This window comes from Spermophilus citellus, assembly GCF_964194105.1.
Source record: "Spermophilus citellus genome assembly, chromosome: 2".
Taxonomy (NCBI): Eukaryota; Metazoa; Chordata; class Mammalia; order Rodentia; family Sciuridae; genus Spermophilus; species Spermophilus citellus.
The window spans coordinates 148241324-148260909 of record NC_138183.1 but is presented as its reverse complement, the minus strand read 5'-3'; the positions used below and the strand labels follow the sequence as shown (position 1 = coordinate 148260909).

The following is a 19586-nucleotide window of genomic DNA, read 5'->3' as shown; positions in this document are numbered from 1 at the left end:
CTGTGGTATGCCCCAAAACTGAGGAATAAGGAGCCCTGTGAGCATAGGTAGCAATTAAATGCTGAATGTTGAAATAGGTTTATAGTTACAAATTAGTACATGGTAATAAAGATAATCTTCAAGGAATTGGGAATTAAAAGAACTTGTAAATCCCACCTGACCACCCATTTCTCTGTTGTGGGCAGATATCTCATCAAATCTTTGTTCTCTATAGACCTTGGGAATCTGGCTGCCTATTCTATCATTTTTCTGATTTCTCCCTATTTTCTGTCTCTTGTGGTTTCTTGTGTTCCATGGGCCCAAACTTAATTGCAAGGTGACACCAGTTTTAAGGGTTGCTGGGAAATGAATTTGAATAGCCATGGACTTGGCTCCACTTGGCTTACTTACTAACATAAAAGAACATGATGACCAATATTGGGGTATACCCAAAGTACAAGCACAGACTTGTGAGGAGATACCTCAATGAAGTAGCCTGCATTTGTTCTGTGTTGTACTACACTCATGTTATTGCATGATGATGTTTACCTCCAAAAGTGGCCAAACCACACCACATCTACGATGTTGTCCATTAAAGCATCATAGAGCTAATAATATTCCCATTTCCTAATGAAATGAATGTCCCAACCATCATAACTTCATAGCACAGTAAATCATGTTTCGGGGGTAATTCTGTTTGAAACAGCCTACTGCACTGCCATCATATACCTGTACAGCACATAAAATTATGGATGCTATGCAGTACTTGAGAGTGATTATAGATGAATAAGTACTGGCGATGTATTTACTATACAATAAACCCCAGTAAATATGTGTTGACTTAAAATGAATTATGCATTTCACTTTCCAAAGGTTGATCACTCTACTCAATTTATGTGGGGCTGGGGATGTGGCCCAAGCGGTAGCGCGCTCGCCTGGCATGCATGCGGCCCGGGTTCAATCCTCAGCACCACATACAAAGATGTTGTGTCCGCCGAAAACTAAAAAAATAAATATTAAAATTCTCTCTCTCTCTCTCTCTCTCTCTCTCTCTCTTTAAAAAAACACTTTATGTGAAAAAAGTGGAATTATCCACTGTGTTTAGAAAAATATGATTAAACAAAAATATAAATAAACAAAATATAACATACCCATACTTCAATAAATATAAAGGCTTGTTTACTTGTTTATTGTGCTAGGTTTAGGGGCTTTTCATATATTTATCTTTTTGATGACCATCAACATAATGTGTTTCTTGATTCAGTTCCAGCTTCTCTTTGTTGCTTTCCAGAATCTTTAGCCAATAGAGTGAAATTACAGCTGAGAGAAAAAAATTACACACACACACACACACACACACACACACACACATATATATATATATATATATATATATATATATATATATATGATCTTTCCCAGGTAAATGGATCATCCTTTCTCACAGTTAGCTTGGCATATGTAGTACTAATAAGAATTAGTACTAAAATTTAGTACTGATAAAATATAATTTGTTCTTATGTAGTGCTTTTTACCTTTGTGCATGGATACGTATGTGTATTTACTTTCACATCCATTAAGATCCATTAAATCTAAAAACAACCCAGGGAGTTAGCTATGTCACTATCTTCATCATACAGATGCAAGAATGTACTTAGGCAGAAATAAAAATTCCACAGCAAGTGCATCAGAGAGATCAAAATCAAAGCAAGCCATCCATACTCATGATATATACTAAACACAGATTCTTACATTGACATGACTTTCTTTATGTCCCAGATTAAGTATGCATTTTTCAATACAGAGGATATAAGGAAATTTATCCCTTCTTGTGTACTTTAGCCAGGAAAATGAGTACAGATTCTCTCAGCTACTTGCATTGCTACACCATCCTGATGAAACACCCATGAGTCACCAGGCCCGGAAGAGGCAGTTCTTAAAAAATGGATAGCTCCCAAGAAAGAAAAAGTATGTTTTCCCCCATTGCTCTGGGTAAAATGTAGAGACAGAGAATTCAAATTAGAGATGGGGAATAAATGACATATACCCACAATGTTCCTATTAGCAGGGTCAGAAGCAGGAAGCCCTTGGTAAAGTCTGTTAAAGAGATATTTACTGTAGTGGGCTGATCACTCAGAAAACACTCTCAGTCTGAATTTTGTCCAAATGAGAGTTTTTTATTCAGCCAGCTGGAGACTGGTCCCTGCAGGAACCAAATTGTCTCTGCCAGGAACAGTGTCAGGTTTGAGTTCTATGGGGTTTATAAGAGGAAAAACCACATACTCGAAAATGTAGGTACTGTCAAGCAAGCAGAATACAAGGGCTGAGAAAGCAGTTAGCAGAGCACAAACAAACAACTACATCCTGGGTTTGAGCAATTTGTCGGCATATGAAGTACAGAAAAATATTTTTTTAACATCTTAGAGATAGCTTATATAACAGTTTCATATGGGAGTCATAAAAAGGAAGTCATGATGGGTATTTATACTTGCCTATTGCTATACATTGTACTTAAATATTGTTCCATTGACCTATGGGCTTATACTTATCAACTTACACTGTTCTATATTTTACTTCTAACAACTTAAATCTTATGTCTCACAGTTAGATGATTATGTCGTCCTACAATATTACTTCTTCTAACTTATAACTACAGCAGCTTAACATTATCTATTCTGTAACACTTATCACATAATCCTATTATCCTACTTATTAATATTTCATAAACTATAACCTACAATTTATAATCAATAATCTATATTGATCATGCTCAGACCATAAAATTTAGTGTATTTTATATCATTGCTAATGTTACTGTTGCAGCACTTTCACCTGAAAAACAAACCCCTTCCCTGTGTATCCCTCTAACAGTTCCTTTGTAGACACCAGTCAGATGAAAAATGCAAATGTTCTCCTCATGTTGGAGACTTTTACATGATCTGGAGAAAAGCAGAAGTGCAAATATTTGTTTAAGAATTATCAGTAGGTCCCTTAGTGATATAGTTGCTACTTTATAACTGGTCCATAGAAGGGGGCAGGACTTCTAGGGAAATTTAACTGCAGTTGCTTTTTCCTGCAGTGCAGAGCTCTGGGGACTTCAGGAGGAGGTAGGCAACCCTGCTGCCTGCACTGGGACAGAATCCCACCCCTGCACCTGAAGCCTGAGAGCCTCCCATTCTGCCTCCCTTTCTCCTGTCTTTACATCTGTTGGTGCCTGTTCTAGCCACAAGCTCCCAGGGTGTGGAATTTAGTACCCGTGTGTGCCAGAAGGATTTATGCAAGTTTGGCTGTTTACAGGAATCTTGGGGAAAGGCCCTGGAGCAGGAATTTAGCCATCTTCTGATAATCTCCACATTTCCCTTTCTACTATCATTTACTTTTCTCTCTCTCCATACCTCTACTTTTCCTTCCTCCTGTTTTATTTCTCTGGGAAAAAGGTGATGTTTTCTCAGTTTTGTGTAAGTTTGTGCTGTCAAAATGTGGCTTTAAGTCTCCACCCAACTCAATTATTGCAGTTGCTAAGCCCATTTATGTCGAAACTGAGATTGCTGTTGTTCCTTTTTGTAAATACCTGGACAATGAGAATCTAGGACTAAAAATTTAAAGATTGAACCACTCTCTGTTTCTGGGAAAGCCCCACTCTGCAGCCCAAATCACTTTATGGCTGGCCCAGGGTTTCCACTTCTCATAACAGGATGTTAGTGTGTGGTTCACTGGACTCTCCTGCTCCTCCCCTCCCTGCCTGCCTGTGACTGCTTCTGTCAGACTCTTGCATCTCTGATGTCCTGTCCAGACAGAGGTCCCAGCCTGAGAGAGAAGCTCCCTCTCCTCCCAGCTGCTTCAGATCCAAGACTTTGACCTTGGTCAGTTGCTGTGATCAAATCTTTGCCCTAGGAATTTCTAGGCACTTTTCTGAAGTACCATCCTGAGAGTTGGAACAAAATTCTGACCCAAACTAAATTTGATTGTATTGGGAAGGGTGGGGAGAGTATGAACATAGCACCTTTGCCTCAGTGAAGGCTGTTTCTTTGTAGGGAACCCTAGTCCACCTGACTTCTCCCATCCACTGGGGTAAAAACTGGGCATCTGAGAGCTTGAGTTTTCTCACACAGTCTTTGAGCTTCTTAGCTCCTGTGTGAATCTACTGCCTTAAGCTTTCTGAAGGTGTTGTTAGATGTTCTTCCCTGTCCCAACCCAGCCTCTTCTGTGTGTCCCAGTCTGGGGGTCATCCTAGAACCCATTTTCCTCAGTGTGTTCTCCTGTGTTCTCACCTAAACTGTCCTCTGTGTTGCTGTCAAAATGTGAGCTGTTTTGCAATGTATAGTTTTTATCCAATTGTGTAAAATAACAGATATGGAATGATGAGCCTGGCTTATTGCTATGCATTTGTATATGGGGGTGTGGGAGGTAGGTGCATAGGAAACACAAGAGATATAACATGGATGATCAGCATGGATATTGCATTGGTTTTGAAGATATTCATTCTCTCTCTCTCTCTCTCTCTCTCTCTCTCTCTCTCTCTCTGTCTGTCTCTCTCTCTCTCTCTCTCCCCCCTCTCTCTCTCTGATTGATTTATGTGCTATGGATCTTACCCAGGGTCTTGCACAAGTTAGATAAGAGCTTTTCTGCTGAGCGATATCCTCAGCCTCAAGGTGTGTTTTAAATGGTGATTTGAATGGACATCATGGGCCTATAAATAGTATTGCCAAATGTTTCAGAATTCTTAGTGTAGGATTGTTCCAGAAGGGAATCTGTCCTTCTCGAGAACATTTGTTTTCTGGCTTTCAGGTCCCTCAGGGAAGGTTGGGGTTCTGTGCACTCATCTGCTTCTGAGGTTCTGGATGAGCACTTGTGTGTCTTTGTTTTTCAGCATGGTCTGTGCTCCAGGTAGTGCCATTTTAACTCCTTAAAGCCTGTTTTTGAGGAAAACCCTTCCTGGTCTTAGAAATTTTAGCCCAGGGCACCCTGTTTCAGAACAGAGAAAGTTCATGATACAATGCATAATGGACCAAGGGTACAGAACTAGGATCAAACCCACCTCTGGATTCCCTGGTTGAAAGAATCATCATGTTGGGCTGGAGATGTGGCTCAGTGGTAGAGCAACTGTCTAGCACATATGAGGCACTGGGTTCAATCCTTAGGATCACATAATAGATAAATTTACTTTAAAAAATAAATCATAACCTGTATATATAAAATCTCAGTTTATTATAATATCACATTTAATATTTGTCCAAGATTATATATTATTAGCTTGAGAAATATGTATCAGACAGCCTAATTTAAAAATAGAGAAAAATGTGTATATATATGCACATAATGAAATTATTAATATATATATACATAATATTTTGAACATAGATAACAAACTGTAGTTTGGTTCAATTCTGAGCCTCATGAGGAAAATCAGAAGGCACGTGGTATAAAAAGGTGCAGGACTCTGAATACCATGATCCAAAGTGTATGAGTTTGGCAGGATGAACCCAACTACTATGTATAACAATAAAACTAAAATTTAAAACAGCAGATACATTGAACAATAGAAATGATGACAACAAGAACAATGTTGGTATCTGTCTCCATTGCTTAAAAGTCATCTATGCCACCGATTTATTCTTGGTTTTATTTTTTGAGCTTTAGCAGTCTTAATAAAGGCATTGGAGCTTGCACCAATATATCAGAGTGTAGACTCTATGGTCTCTTTTAGCAGTTGTAGTGTTTCTGTTTTCATTCCTAGGTCTTTGATCTATTTTGAATTGACTTTTATACAGGGTCAGAACTAGGTTCATAGTTTCATTCTTCTACATATAGATACACAGTTTTCCCAGTACTTTTTGCTTAAAAGGTTGTCTTTTCTTCATTGTGTGTTTTTGACAACTTTGTCAAGAATCAGATGACTGTATGATCTATGTGGATTTCTATTCTGTTGGCCTTCATGTCTGTTTTTTATGCCAATACTATGATGTTTTTTTTGTTACTATATGTCTGTAGTATAATTTGAGATTGGATATTGTGATGCCTGCAGTCTTGCTTCTATGCATTGCTTTGGCTATTCTGTTTTTATTCTTCCATATGATTTTTGGACTGTTTTTTTCCCCCTAGCTTTGGGAAATTTTTATTTTGATGGGGATTTTAGTTCAACTGTAGGTCACTTTTGTTAATATGGCCATTTTAATAATATCAATTCCGTTTTTACAGGAATATGGAGATTCTTTCCATCTTCTGAGATCTCAAATTCCTTTCTTCACTATTCTGTAATTTTAACTGTGGAGATGTTTTTAACCTATTTGATTAGATTTATCTAGTTTATTAAGTAGTTTATCTTTTTTGAGATTGTCATAAATGGAATTATTCCTGATTTCTTTCTCAGCATATTAATTACTAGATTATAGAAAAATTATTGTTTTTTGTATGTTACTCTCTGCCCTGCTACTTTGCTGAATTTATCAGCTAAAGGTTATCTGGTGGAGTTTTGGAAGTCTTTCAAGTACAGTATCATATAATAGTATGAAAAGAGAGCCTTCAGAGTGGGACACAATCTTTACCACATGCTCTTCTAACAGAGAACTAATGTCCAGAATATGTGAAGGATTCAAAAAAAACTTAACAACAAAACCAAACCAAATAGCCTAATCAATAAATGGAAAACAGATATAAACAGATATTTCTCAAAAGAAGAAAAATACATTCTCAACAAATATATGAAAAAAAGTGTTCAACATCCTTAGCTGTCAAGGAATTCAAATTAAAACTACCCTGATATTTCATCTCACTATAATTAGAATACAAATAATAATCATTACTGGTGAGATGTGGATATAAAGGTATACATGTTCATTGGGACTGCAAATTGGTACATTCATTTTGGAAAGCAGTTTAGACATTCCTCAAAGCACTTGGAATAGAACCACCATATGACCCTGCTATCTTGATCCTTGGTATTTAGCCAAAAAGACTAAAATCAGCTTATTATAGTGATATATGAATACCAATATTTTAACAGTGCAACTCACAAAGAAAAATTATGGAACCTGCCATCAACAAATGAAAGTTAAAGAAGATGGGGTATACATACACAATGGAGTTTTATTCAGCTATAAAGTAGAAGAACAAAATTATATCATTATATCATTGCTGGTAAATGGATGGAATGGGAGAGCATCATGTTAAGTGAAATAAGCCTGACTCAGAAAGTCAAGAGTTGAATGTTCTCTTTCAATGTGGAAGCTACTCACCTTGCATAGAACTTAACTAAAAGTGGATCAAATACCCAGGAATTAGACTAGAAACCCTGCATACACTAGAATAAAATGTAGGGCCAACACTCCATCATGTTGGCTTATGAACCAGCTTCCTCAATAAGACTCCTAAAGTGTAATAAATAAAATCAAGAATCAATAAATGGGTTGGTACCAAATTAATAGGCTTCTTCATAGTAAAGTAAATAATTAAGAGTATAAAGAGAGAGCTTACAGAATAAGAGAAAATCTTTGACACCTGTACCTCAGAGCATTAATCTCCAGTATATATATGAACTTAAAATTAACACCCTTCAAAAAAAACCACTCAAATAATCCAATTAATAAATTGGCAAAAGAACTGAAAAGAAGAAGAAATATGAATGGCCAACAAATATATGAAAAAATGCCAGGTGCAGTGGCACATGCCTGTAATCCCAGCAGCTTGGGAAGCTGAGGCAGGAGAATCATGAGTTCAAAGCCAGCCTCAGCAAAAGCAAGACAGTAAGTAACAGTGAGATCCTGTCTCTAAATAAAATACAAAATAGGGCTGGGGATGTGGCTCAGTGGTCCAGTGCCCCCTGAGTTTAATCCATGGTACCCACCCCACCCCCCGACCCCAGCAAATGTTCAACATCTCTAGCAATTAGAGGAATGCAAGTTAAAACTGCACTGATTTCATCTCATTCCAGTCAGAATGGCAACTATAAAGAATACAAGCAACAACAAATGTTGGTGAGGATGTGGGGAAAAATGGTATACTCATACATTGCTGGTGGGACTACAAATTGCAACCACTCTGGAAAGCAGTATGGAGATTCATCAAAAAACTAGGAAGGGAAACACTATTTGATCTGGTTATACCACTACTAGGTATACTTTTTCAAAGGACTTAAAATCAGCATGTTACAGTGACCCAGCCACATCAATGTTTATTGCAGCAAAATTCACAATAGCTGAGCTATGGAACCAACATAGGTGACCTTCAACAGATGAATAGATAAAGAAAATGTGGTATACATACACAATGGAGTATTCCTCAGCCATAAAAAAGAATGGCTTTATAACATTTTCTGGTAAATGGATGGATCAGGAAACTATTATGTTAAGTGAAATAAGCCAATCCCCAAATACTAAAGGTTGTATGTTCTCTCTGATATGTGCATGCTATCACACAACAAGGTGGAGAAGAGGGGTAGAAGAAAATTTCAGTACATTGGACAAAGGAGAATGAAGGGAAGGGAGAGGAAATAGGAATAGGAAAGATATAAGAATGAATCTAACATGACTTTCCTATGTACATACATGAACATACTGCAGCAAATCTCCACACCGTGCACATATACAAGACTGGGAACCTAACTAGAATAAGATGTAATCCATGTTTGTATAAATACATCACAATAAACTCTGATTCATGTATAACTCAAAGAACAAATAAAGTAAATTTTAAAATGTGGAAGCTAGAGAGAAGGAAAAATGAAATAAAAAATAACAAGCCACACAACAATACTAGAAAGACTAATAACGTTGAGGAAGGGGGTCAAGAGGGAGGGAGGAGGGGACTCATGGGGAAGTCCTGAGGTATGAAATCTATCAAATTATATTATGGCCACATATCAACATACTACCATGAATCAAATATATGTGTGCATATATATAACACACAAAATAATATTATTAAAACAAATTAGTAGAGCAAATGGATCAGGAGGAGGGAGGAGGGGAAGGAAGGAAAGGTAATGGGAAATGAGAGTTATCAAATTATATTTATATACAAATATACATAATGAATCCCACAATATGTATAATTATAAAGTACCAACGAAAATAGTATATGGCAATGTGAATAAAATAAAAAGCCATCTATGAGCCAGCCCTAGTGTGGGAAATTCATATGTGATTTGAAGGTACAATTGTTCTCATTTTAGAAAGAGAAAACCAAGGAGGATTAAGGTTACAACACCTATTCAGTATTTTTAAGAAAGGAGTATTAAACCCACTTTTGAATACTTACTATTAGTATTTGAAGCACCCTCTAGCTTTTTTAGGAATTTCTTCTTAGATGGCACTTATTGCATCTTACAATCTCCCCATCTGGGGATGGCATTTAAAAGGAGCCTAGCTATAGGATTTTTTGTCCCCTTCTCCCCTCCATGTTTCTTCCTAGCACAAAATGTGACTTCCTGAATGTATTCTTATGCAAAAGGAGGCTCATAATGTAATAATGTTTGGATGCATATCTCCCAACATGTCATTCTGCTCATGATGTATCTTTTCCTCAGGACACGGTGTCAGTATGGAGGGCTCCTGTGGCCTAATCACTCTCCAAAAGAAGCCAGGTAAGCCTGATTTCTGACTCTTGTGTACCAGTGTGTCTTTGATACCTAGCTCAATTCTTGGCTTGCAGGAGGCCTTCTATTATAGTGTGTTGAACCCTTGAACCCTAATCTATCCCCAGTGGCACTGAAAAGCATCTCTGTGACCTTGTCCATCCATGAGTTTGTGGCTTGTGTGTCTGCAACCTTAAACTATGAAAATGAGGAGAAAGTCCCTTTGGAGGCCTCCTTTGTATTCCCCATGGATGAAGACTCTGCTGTCTATAGCTTCGAGGCCTTGGTGGATGGGAAGAAAATTGTGGCAGAATTACAGGACAAGATGGAGGTACAGGAGATGGGTCCTTTGTCTTCTCCCTTCCTTTTACCTTAATGATTAATGTGAACTCTTTAAGATCTCATTCAAATGCACCTTCACAAAAAATGCTGGAGTTGGATGCTTTTCTATCTATGCACTTCTAAATTCTGATTTCCTGAGATCATTTAGGGATAAATCAATTAGAGGCATTCAAACTACAGCTATGAAATTGACAAGACCCATTAATTTCTCTAACAGTCTTCATTTTCTGCAGTCCTGTCTTTTCATTTGTTGTTACCTTTCTTTCCATCCCTCCTATTTTCCTTAGGCCCAACACAAATATGAAGATGCCATATCCCAGGGTCAGGAGGCCTACTTATTGGAGGAGGACTCAGACTCTAGAGATGTCTTCTGTTGCAATGTGGGGAACCTCCAGCCTGGGTCAAAGTTGGAGCTTACCCTGAGGTACGTGCAGGAGCTGCCCTTGGACGCTGATGGGGCCCTGCGCTATGTGCTCCCAGCCATCCTAAATCCTAGATACCATCTTTCTGGTAAGTACCTCTCCCCTTTGAGTAATAGTGGTGGCATAATAGGGGAATTCACTTTATATTTATGGGGGTGCTAGGGAAACAGAATGAAGTTCACTTTTTATAGGACGGCTTGAGGACAGTTGCCTTGATATAAAAACTCCTCTAGTCCCCTTGGAGGAACTGCCCTACACACTCAGCATGGTTGCCACCATCAGCTCCCAGCATGGCATCCAGAGGGTCCACTCCAACTGCCCCTTGAGTGCTGTTGAGTTCCTTGCAGATGATAAGACTTCTGCTCAGGTAATCAGTAAGAGAGGACTGTTGTTGCCAGGACCCTAATCCTTGGGTCTTGATTTTGTCCAGCCCTTCCCAGGTGGTCCTTACTTTTCCCTATTAACCCAGAGGGGGATGCATTGTGCTCCCTCTTCACCCAGGTTTAATGTGCTGAGTCTTCTCTTGATTCTCCGCTTTGCCACTGGTCATGCTCACTGGTGGAGAAAGACTGTGGCCCTCAACTCTGACCTCAGCTCCAGGCAGCAAAGAGTGATGTTCTAACCTGACTCCTTTGCTGGTCCCTAACTCAGGTTTCCTTGGCTGAAGGACACAAGTTTGACAGGGACGTGGAACTCCTGATTTACTACAGGGAGGTGCACAGCCCCCGAGTATCTGTGGAGGCAGGGATGCTTGAGAAGAAGCCAGGTATATTCTTTCTTCATTTGTCCTCACCTCCTAGGAGGTGTTTGTCTATCTTGGAATCACTGTCAAATATTCTCACTTCCATTTCCTCTTCCCAGTAGCAGGTAAACACGTCAATTTGAAATACTGAGAGTCTACAGCATGCACAGTGGTCAGGTTTGGGAGTATCCTGCGGTATTGTCTTGTAGGCAAGTTTAAGTAGATTAGTAGAGAATTGGGGAAAGGGCATAAACAGATAAATTCACAACAGAAAACAGCCAATTATATACCTGTGACAATCATCAATTTTAAGAGATGCAAATACAAATATGTGACATTTTCCCCATTCAAACCTAAAAGATTTCCAAATCCAGTCATGCCTATTTTTTCAAAAGGAGTGATATAGATTGTTGAAAAATAATTGGTTTTTAATCTTTTTGAGATAAATTTGGCATATAGGTTTAGTATAGTCAGCTTGTTTGCTGCTGTGATTAAAAGACCTGACAAGAACAATTTTAGAAAAGGAAAAGTTCATTTGGGGGCTCGTGGTTTCAGAGGCCTCAGTTCACAAACTTCTCTGGGTTCAAGGTAAGGCTGAACATCATGACAGAAGAGTGTGGCAGAGAAAAGCAGCTCACATGATGATCAGAAAACAGAGAGTGAGTCCACTTGCCAAATATAAAATTTTTACTCCAAAAGCACAACCCCCAATGCACACCTCCTCCGGCCACACTCTACCTGCCTTTGGTTACCATCAGGGGATTAATTCAATATTTGGGTTAAGGCTCCCATGACCTAGTCCTTTCTCCTTTACACGTCCTTGCTTTGGGGGAACATGTCACTTCCAAACCATATCACAGGTGAAAATATATGATCTTTGTGGTAATTCCTGTTTGAGGAATATTACCTAAGGAAGCAAATATAAATATAAGTAAAAATATGCACTAGGTATGTTTTAATATTATTAATAATGTTAATAATATCAGTAAAAAAAATCACAATGTCTCACTTGGACTAAATATACCATACTTTCAACAACTTGATAAATTATTATGCAGCTACTAAAATAATGTATGTTGACACATTGAAATAATTTTTAAAAAAGACCTCTAAGGAATTGGAAGTATAATGAAAGTAAGCCCTACCAATAGATTGCCAGTATATTATACCATATGTATTAGGAAAAAAAACATTTTAAAAATCAAGAAATATACAAGTGGTGTTTGTGATTAGATTAACACAAAATTGATTAACACAAAATTGAATTTTTAAATTTCTTTTTAAATTAAACAAATACTTCATTGGTTAATTGATCACAGCTACATATAATATCACTGCAATTATTTATTTTTTTAATTTTGATAAATATAAATAAAAATTTTAACATTTTAGCCATTTTAAGTGGATAGATCTATGGCTTTAATTTATTTACCTTTTACAGTAATCAACACTGTTCCTCTTCAAAATACTTTTAACATGCCTTGGTTTCTTAATTTTTAAGACTCAGGTTTGTAAATTAGTAAGCAGAGTTTCTTACTGAGGTTTTTTTTTTTTGTTTTTTTTTTTGCTCCTTTTTTTCTAAGTCTTCCTAAATACATATGTGCTTTTTTTTTTTTTTTTTTTTTTTTGTAACTAAAAGTGAAATAACCTGAGTCAGTCTCTTTCTTTGGCCTTCTGTGCTGCTTCCATTTTCATGACAGAAGAGATACTGCCCCTCAGCAACCTTTTCCACGTGGATGGAATGGAGGCATTCTTGGGGACAGTCACATTCACAGTGACATGGTTGGGGCTAGGCCTTTGTCTCTGTGACTACAACTTCTATGAGGACTGTTCCCTGGAATTGCTTCCATAAGCTTTCCCATGGTTGCTTCATGTTTGAGCTTACAAATTGGCACTCTTGGTGGCACCTCACTTGTCCAACTTTTCTTCCAGCTTTTCATACTGAAGTCACTCAGGGCCACCTAACCTCAAAAATATTTGCTATAACTAGTTTCCCTCCCACGAAGCTGCACACTCTATCAGTTAGTTACCTGGTGTTTCTTTTCCTATTGGTGAGCTCCTTCTTGAAATATCCTAGAAGGAACCTGGCCTTTACTGAGTATTATTTAAACCTTATCTTAAAGATAAGGATTGAGATTTCTGTCTCTTTCCCCCCAAGGTATTCCCTTGTTCCCATGCAGATTTTCTCAACTGCTCCTCCTGACTAACTCTGCAGGTCATAGAATAATATGAGGGGCAGTTTTTATCAGTCTTATGAATTCCTTGCAGCAGGTGCTACTTCTTGATCATATATTTGGTTTAGTTGATTGGATGTTATATATACACAATGATGAAAAGGAAAACCTTGAATGGCAGCCTGGCTCAGTAAAAACTTTTAGAACTTGTGCCACATGAAGCATATCAGTATGAGAGGAAAACACACTACATTATTGTTTTTTTTTTTTAATTTAGAATGGGTTTGTTAACTATATTAAGAATGCAATTTTAAAATTAAAATTTATATTTAACAAAATGTAATATTTAAAACTAATTTTATGTAAATATTACTAAGAGGTTAATGTGACCATCAAGAAAGTTCCTTAAAAGTATTGTATCGCTTAACGAATAAAACAATCATAAAATAGGTCTTATTACCATGATTTTCAGATGAGGAAATTGGAGATAACAAGTGGTAGAACTAAGGTTTGAAATACTTTGTTTGAAATCCAGGAAGCAGCATTGGTGAAGCTAAAGATAATTTGTAGGAGGCTGAAAGAATTATAGTAGACAATACACATGCAGTGCTCACCATGTATCTGGCGGTGTTCTGAACAGTTCATATGTACTAACTCCCATCATTCTCATTCAACCTTTCTGACTTCTCAGAGCAGTGCCAACCCCATAATACCCAGGTGTCTCTCATTTCAGAAAGGAATCTACCGTCACCTATCAAAACAGTGCTGCATTATATATCCAGATGTCCAGATTATGTAAACATCATTTTTTCAACTCCTCTTCTATCAAAAGTTTTTTTGGGTGACATCTACTATATTAAGTAGCCTGTTTGACTAGTAGAGTATCCCATGGATAAAAGATTAAACTGAAATAGGTCTCATGGTCATACTGAATCTCAGGGCTACTAAGATTTTAATTCTACCATTCTGAAATCAGTTTACAAAAATAGGATAATGGTATATAATTCCATATCCTCTTATACTCCCTGAACTTTAAACATGGAGTCAATATAACCCAGCCATTCTCATTTCATTTCCATCTCGGTAACTGATGTTTCAACTCCAGTATCAATTTTCATTCACATCTCAAAATGAAATCTCAGCAATGGCTTTGACATTTTATCCATAAAGGGTGGTCTCCCCATGTCTCCTCACACCGTTGTTTGTATGAAGCTATTTTAGTTTACCAGAGATTTTTCTAATCCCACAGCTTCCTTTTCTTGTGGGGAGCATGAATGAGTACTTCACACTAATGCACTATTATAATTATTGTTTGTGCCTACTAACCTCTACCCTCTCTCTTCTCTTTGATATGTGATCTATTTCTATACTTTTATATGTTTATAACTCACCTCCAGCCCTTTGTAAGAAGATTGTGAATAAGGATCAAGCACAGTGTTGTTTATATTTCAGTTTTTCCTGTCCCCTATTGTGTACACTACAATTACTTCCTGGGAATTTTAAGATTCTTGGGCTCTTGTTTCCCCCACCCCCCAGGATCTTTATCTTTTTTTTTTATATAGATAGTTTAATGGGAGATCCTTCTGTCATGGTGAGTTTCTATCCAAACATTCCTGAAGATGAGGCATCTGTGACCTGTGGAGAATTTGTCTTCCTTATGGACTGCTCAGGAAGTATGCAGTGTCCCATGAATAACCAGGATGGGTCTCAGTCACGCATAGAGGCAGCCCAGGTAAATCTAGTTTCTTCTTCTGAGTCAGGTAGACAAGTGAGGGTGAATCTGAGGAGTTAAAGTGGGGTGCATTTGGAGGTGTAGGTCTGTTCTCCACCTGAGCAGCAGCTGGTATGACCACGCGGAGGCCTTGGAAGGTAAAGTGGCATGGCAAGGTGACAGGCTACAGCCCCAAGAGTTGGCTCCACAGGGTCTGAGAAGATCCTCTCACTCTCTCCTCATCCTCTCTCCCCTTCAGGAAACACTGATTCTGCTGCTGAAGAGTTTGCCTATAGGCTGTTATTTCAACATCTATCAATTTGGATCTTCCTATGAGGAATTTTTTCCGTAAGTCTCTGAAAAGGCCAAAAAATAAATACTTTAAAGGGAGGAACTCTATTGTAAAGGGATTCCTGTTACCAAAAGCTCATTTCTTGTTTCTGATGCCAATTTGATAATGAGGACATCGTTTTGAGAAAAGGAAAAAGTTTATTTCTTTTCTGGCAAAGGGGTAGCTAAGGGACTCCTGTTCCACAAGGTGTGATTCTGCCCATCAGGGAGAACTGAAGGTTTTGTAAGAACAGTTCTAGGTGTTTTGTAAGAACAGTTTTGGTGTTGCCTGTGGGAGGTTGTGATTCACTTGTTAATTTGGGAGATTGCCATTTCTTAGATCTCTGGAGCTCCTCCTGAAGTCTGAGTTACTTGGTTCCTAAAGCAGGTGTGATAACTATCAGCCTAAGACTGGAAAAAGATAGCCCATCCCCCACCCCTAGGTTAGGGAATGGGAGAGGGAGGAGAGGAAAAGAAAACATGTCCATTTTAAAATAAGCTTCAGTGGCAGAGCAGCAAAGTCTATATTCAAAGCATGAGGTGTACCACTGTAGGATTACTGAAGGGTCAACCTGAGTTTGGGGGATTTGGGGTGGGATTGCTCTTTTTTTTTTGGTAGGAGGGTTACCAGGGATTGAACTCAGCAGGGGCATTCCACCACTGAGCCACATCCCCAGCCCTATTTTTTTGTATTTTATTTAGAGATAGGGTCTTACTGAGTTGTTTAGTGCCTCACTTTTTGCTGAGGCTGGCTTTGAACTCACAATCCTGTCTCAGCCTCCTGAGAGGCTGGGAAGGATTGCTGTTTGATGGGGTTTCTCAGCAGCAGGCAATATGAAGCTGCCACCATGCAACTGGATGCTTTTGTTTCAGGGAGAGTGTGAAGTACACTCAGCAAACAATGGAAGAAGCAGTGAATAGAGTCAAGCTCATGAGAGCAGATCTAGGGGGCACTGAAATCTTGGCACCACTTCAGAACATTTACAGGAAGCCCTCCATTCCTCATCACCCACTACAGGTAGGAATTGGAATAGACTTAACAGAAGGACACAGAGAAAATGAAAGAATTAATGTCCTTGAGCTTTACTGCAGGAATTTTAAAATATGGTGTGTATTTTGAAGACTCTATTTTATAATAAAGAGAAGTAAAGAGAAGTGGTATTTTTCTTATCCCTTCACTCAATTGGATGGACAGTGGAACTGCCTCTGTGGAATGCCCCAAAGCCTCTGGCAAAGTCAGTGTGTGGAGGAGCCCCAAATCCCCAGTGTTTCCAGCAATCCTGAGAGGACAGGGTCCCAGTGACAGTGGAACACGGAAGAGTGCATGCCTGTTTGAAGAGCCCTTGGAGTCTCTGGAATGAAACAATTGGGGTTTTCAAGGGCAAATCCTGATACCTTGCAATGAGATTGAGGATTGATGTGTATTTTCTTTCTTTGTACAGCTTTTTGTCTTCACAGATGGAGAAGTTTCTGACACATTTAGTGTAATTAAAGAAGTTCAGTCTAACAGCAATAAACACAGGTACGAACTGAAAGTGATTTCTGCTGGGGTGACCATACTCCAGTAGTGCCACATGAAGCCTACAGCCTCATGATACCACTGTTGACAATGTTTTCAGAAGAATGACCCATTCTAAAATTTTATTCTTACCAGTTGAAAATGTATTTTTCTTCACAGAAACAAATGGTAGTTTTCCAAATAACACCAACAACACAGAAAACTCTTTGTCCTTTATTTTTCTAAGCCACAATAGAAGAAAGGTTTCATTAGTGTGTTTTTCTTTATTACAAACGTCTTTGACAAAGTTAAACAGGAAACTACATGAATTACTGTGATTTAGCTTGATGAACTATCACAATGAGCACAGAGTGACCCCACACAGGTCTAGAGCTAGAATGTTATCAAACTTCTTCCTCTTTACCCTTCACTCATATCCTGTTCTCACTCCCAATCCACTTGTTCTTCTGACTTATAACTCAATGGGTTATCTGTCCTTGTTTTCAGTTTAAAATAAGTGAGCTATATAGTAGGTTTTTCTGTCTGTATATATTGTTTTTCTTCTTGTTTTCTACAGTGTGTTGAGATGCAAACATATGTTGCATGTAACCATGGTAAATTTTGATTAGTGAATATTATTCCATGGAATTACCATAATGTAGTTTCTCTTGATTCAAATGCTGATGGACTTTGGCTTTGTTGTTAAAAATAATGCTGCTATGAACATTCTTTCATCCTTGTATTTACCTTTTGTTCATCCACATCTTTATAGTTAACCCTCCACATCTACAAGTTCCATATCTGTGGATTCAAATTTTTATGTAATATTTATATTGTATTAGGTATTATAAGTAATCTAAAGATGATTTAAATTATACAGGAAGATATGTGTAGGTCATATGAAAATACTATACCACTTTACACAAGGGACTTGAGTATCAGATCTGGAGGTTGTTTCCACATGGGATTTTGGAACCAATCCCCCGTGGATGTTGAGGGAGGAGTGGGTATTGACATTTATATACATATATATTTCTTTCAGTAGACAGAGTTGCAGAATTTGAGGGAAATGCCAGACAGCTTTTCAAGTGGCTATAGTCATTTAATTCACAATGTCTTTACAGAAGGTTTTCAGTTGCTTCATTTTCTATCCAAAATTTATTGTGTATCTAAAGTGATATCTCATTATAGTTTTAACTTATAGTTTCTCAGTGGCTCAACATCATACCTAATTTCATCTGTATTGGCCATTCAGTTGTCTCCTTTTGTGACAGAGATTCAATTTGCTTTCCTATTTTTTTTAATTTTATATTATATGATTTATCTATAGTTCACTTTATAATCTGAATGCAAGCACATTGCTGACTATATGTTCCAAAAATATGTTTTCTCACTATATAGCTTGCCTTTTTACCCTCAAAATTTTATCTATCTTTTGAGTAATGGTTATTCTTATTATAATTCAATTTTTGTTCTTTTTCTTTATGATTAGTCTTTTTTAGATGTATTTGTGTGTGTGTGTGTATGTTTTATTTGAAGTACTTTCCTATCCAACATAATGAAAATATTTTCTTTTGTTGTTTTTATATTTTGTCATTTTGTCTTTTCTATTTAGATATAAAACATATTTGTAAATTATGTTTGTGCAACATGTGTAGTAGCTGATCATGTTTTATTTTTATCATGTAAACATCAATTTTTTTCTCATTTATTGAAAATTTTCAATTTCCCTCACTGATGGGCATGCCCTGTTTTCACACGTATGTGCCTGTACCTGTGTGGCTTGATTCTAGATTTCCTGCACCCCTCGATTGGTCTGTCTATTTGGATGTGTGCCAATATTACACCATTTAAATTAATGTGGCTTTATGTTTAATCTTGATTTTTCAATAAGTCCTCTACTTTGTTCATTTTTAAGGTTCACTTAGTTATATTTAGGACCCTGTAATTATTGTGATTGTAGTATTACCTTGTCAGTTTTTAACCAAAAAATATATAGTAGGATACTGATTAGAATTATACTGACTTTTTAAAATCATTTTTTTAATTAATTAGTTTATTTTAATTAGGCACATATGACATCATAATGCATTTTGATCCATTGTGCATAATTGCAGTACAACTTTACATTTTTCTGGTTGTACACAATTCAACATCACACAATATGTGCACTCATACATATACCTAGGGTAATCATGTCCATCTCATTCCACCATCTTGCCTGCCCCCTAAAATCAATTTTTGGAGGATTTAGTATTTACTATGCTGAGTTTTCCATCTATTTACAAGGTACATTTGTCCCTCAGTCTCTGTGCAGCATTGGTTCCCCAACAACCCTAAACTACCAAAATCAGAAGACGTTCACCTCTGACATACTTGGCATAGTAGTTGTATATAACATACTTACAGTCTCCCATATACTTTTAACCATCTCTAGATTACTCATAATACCTACTACAATGCAAATGCTAGGTAAATTGTTGCTATACTTTATCATTTAGGAAATAACAAAAAAAGTGGTCTATACCTGTTCAGTATAGACAAAATTAAAATTTATTTTTAATCTTCTGTTGATTGAATCTGTAGACAGAAAATCTATAGACACAGGAGGGTAACTGTATGTTTATGCACTCATCTTCCCCCCAAAAAAGGACATTCTGGCTAAATGGTCACTATAGAACTATTTAATTTAGAACATGTAGTATTGAGATAATATCATATTCCATATAGGCCATATTTGTCAGTTTTCTAATAATTTGATTTTTAGTTTTGTTTCTGTTGTAGAAACAAATCCAAGAAGAAATATTTTATTTAGTT

The 19586-nt window shown here is 37.3% G+C and overlaps 1 protein-coding gene across 2 annotated transcripts in view; it reads left to right on the top strand.

Annotated features, from left to right (window-relative positions):
• The first annotated feature begins 3060 nt into the window (after positions 1–3060).
• Positions 3061–19586, top strand: part of LOC308642264 (von Willebrand factor A domain-containing protein 5A-like) — a 31375-nt gene continuing 14849 nt past the window's right edge. For both annotated transcript variants that reach the window (XM_081281109.1, XM_081281108.1), the window contains exons 1-10: positions 3061–3086; positions 9503–9559; positions 9679–9881; positions 10180–10402; positions 10506–10681; positions 10966–11080; positions 14793–14962; positions 15201–15289; positions 16145–16289; positions 16714–16793. In XM_081281109.1, coding sequence (XP_081137235.1) covers positions 9517–9559; positions 9679–9881; positions 10180–10402; positions 10506–10681; positions 10966–11080; positions 14793–14962; positions 15201–15289; positions 16145–16289; positions 16714–16793 — 1244 coding nt within the window. In that variant the 5' untranslated portion in view covers positions 3061–3086; positions 9503–9516. The remainder of the gene's footprint in view (positions 3087–9502; positions 9560–9678; positions 9882–10179; positions 10403–10505; positions 10682–10965; positions 11081–14792; positions 14963–15200; positions 15290–16144; positions 16290–16713; positions 16794–19586) is intronic.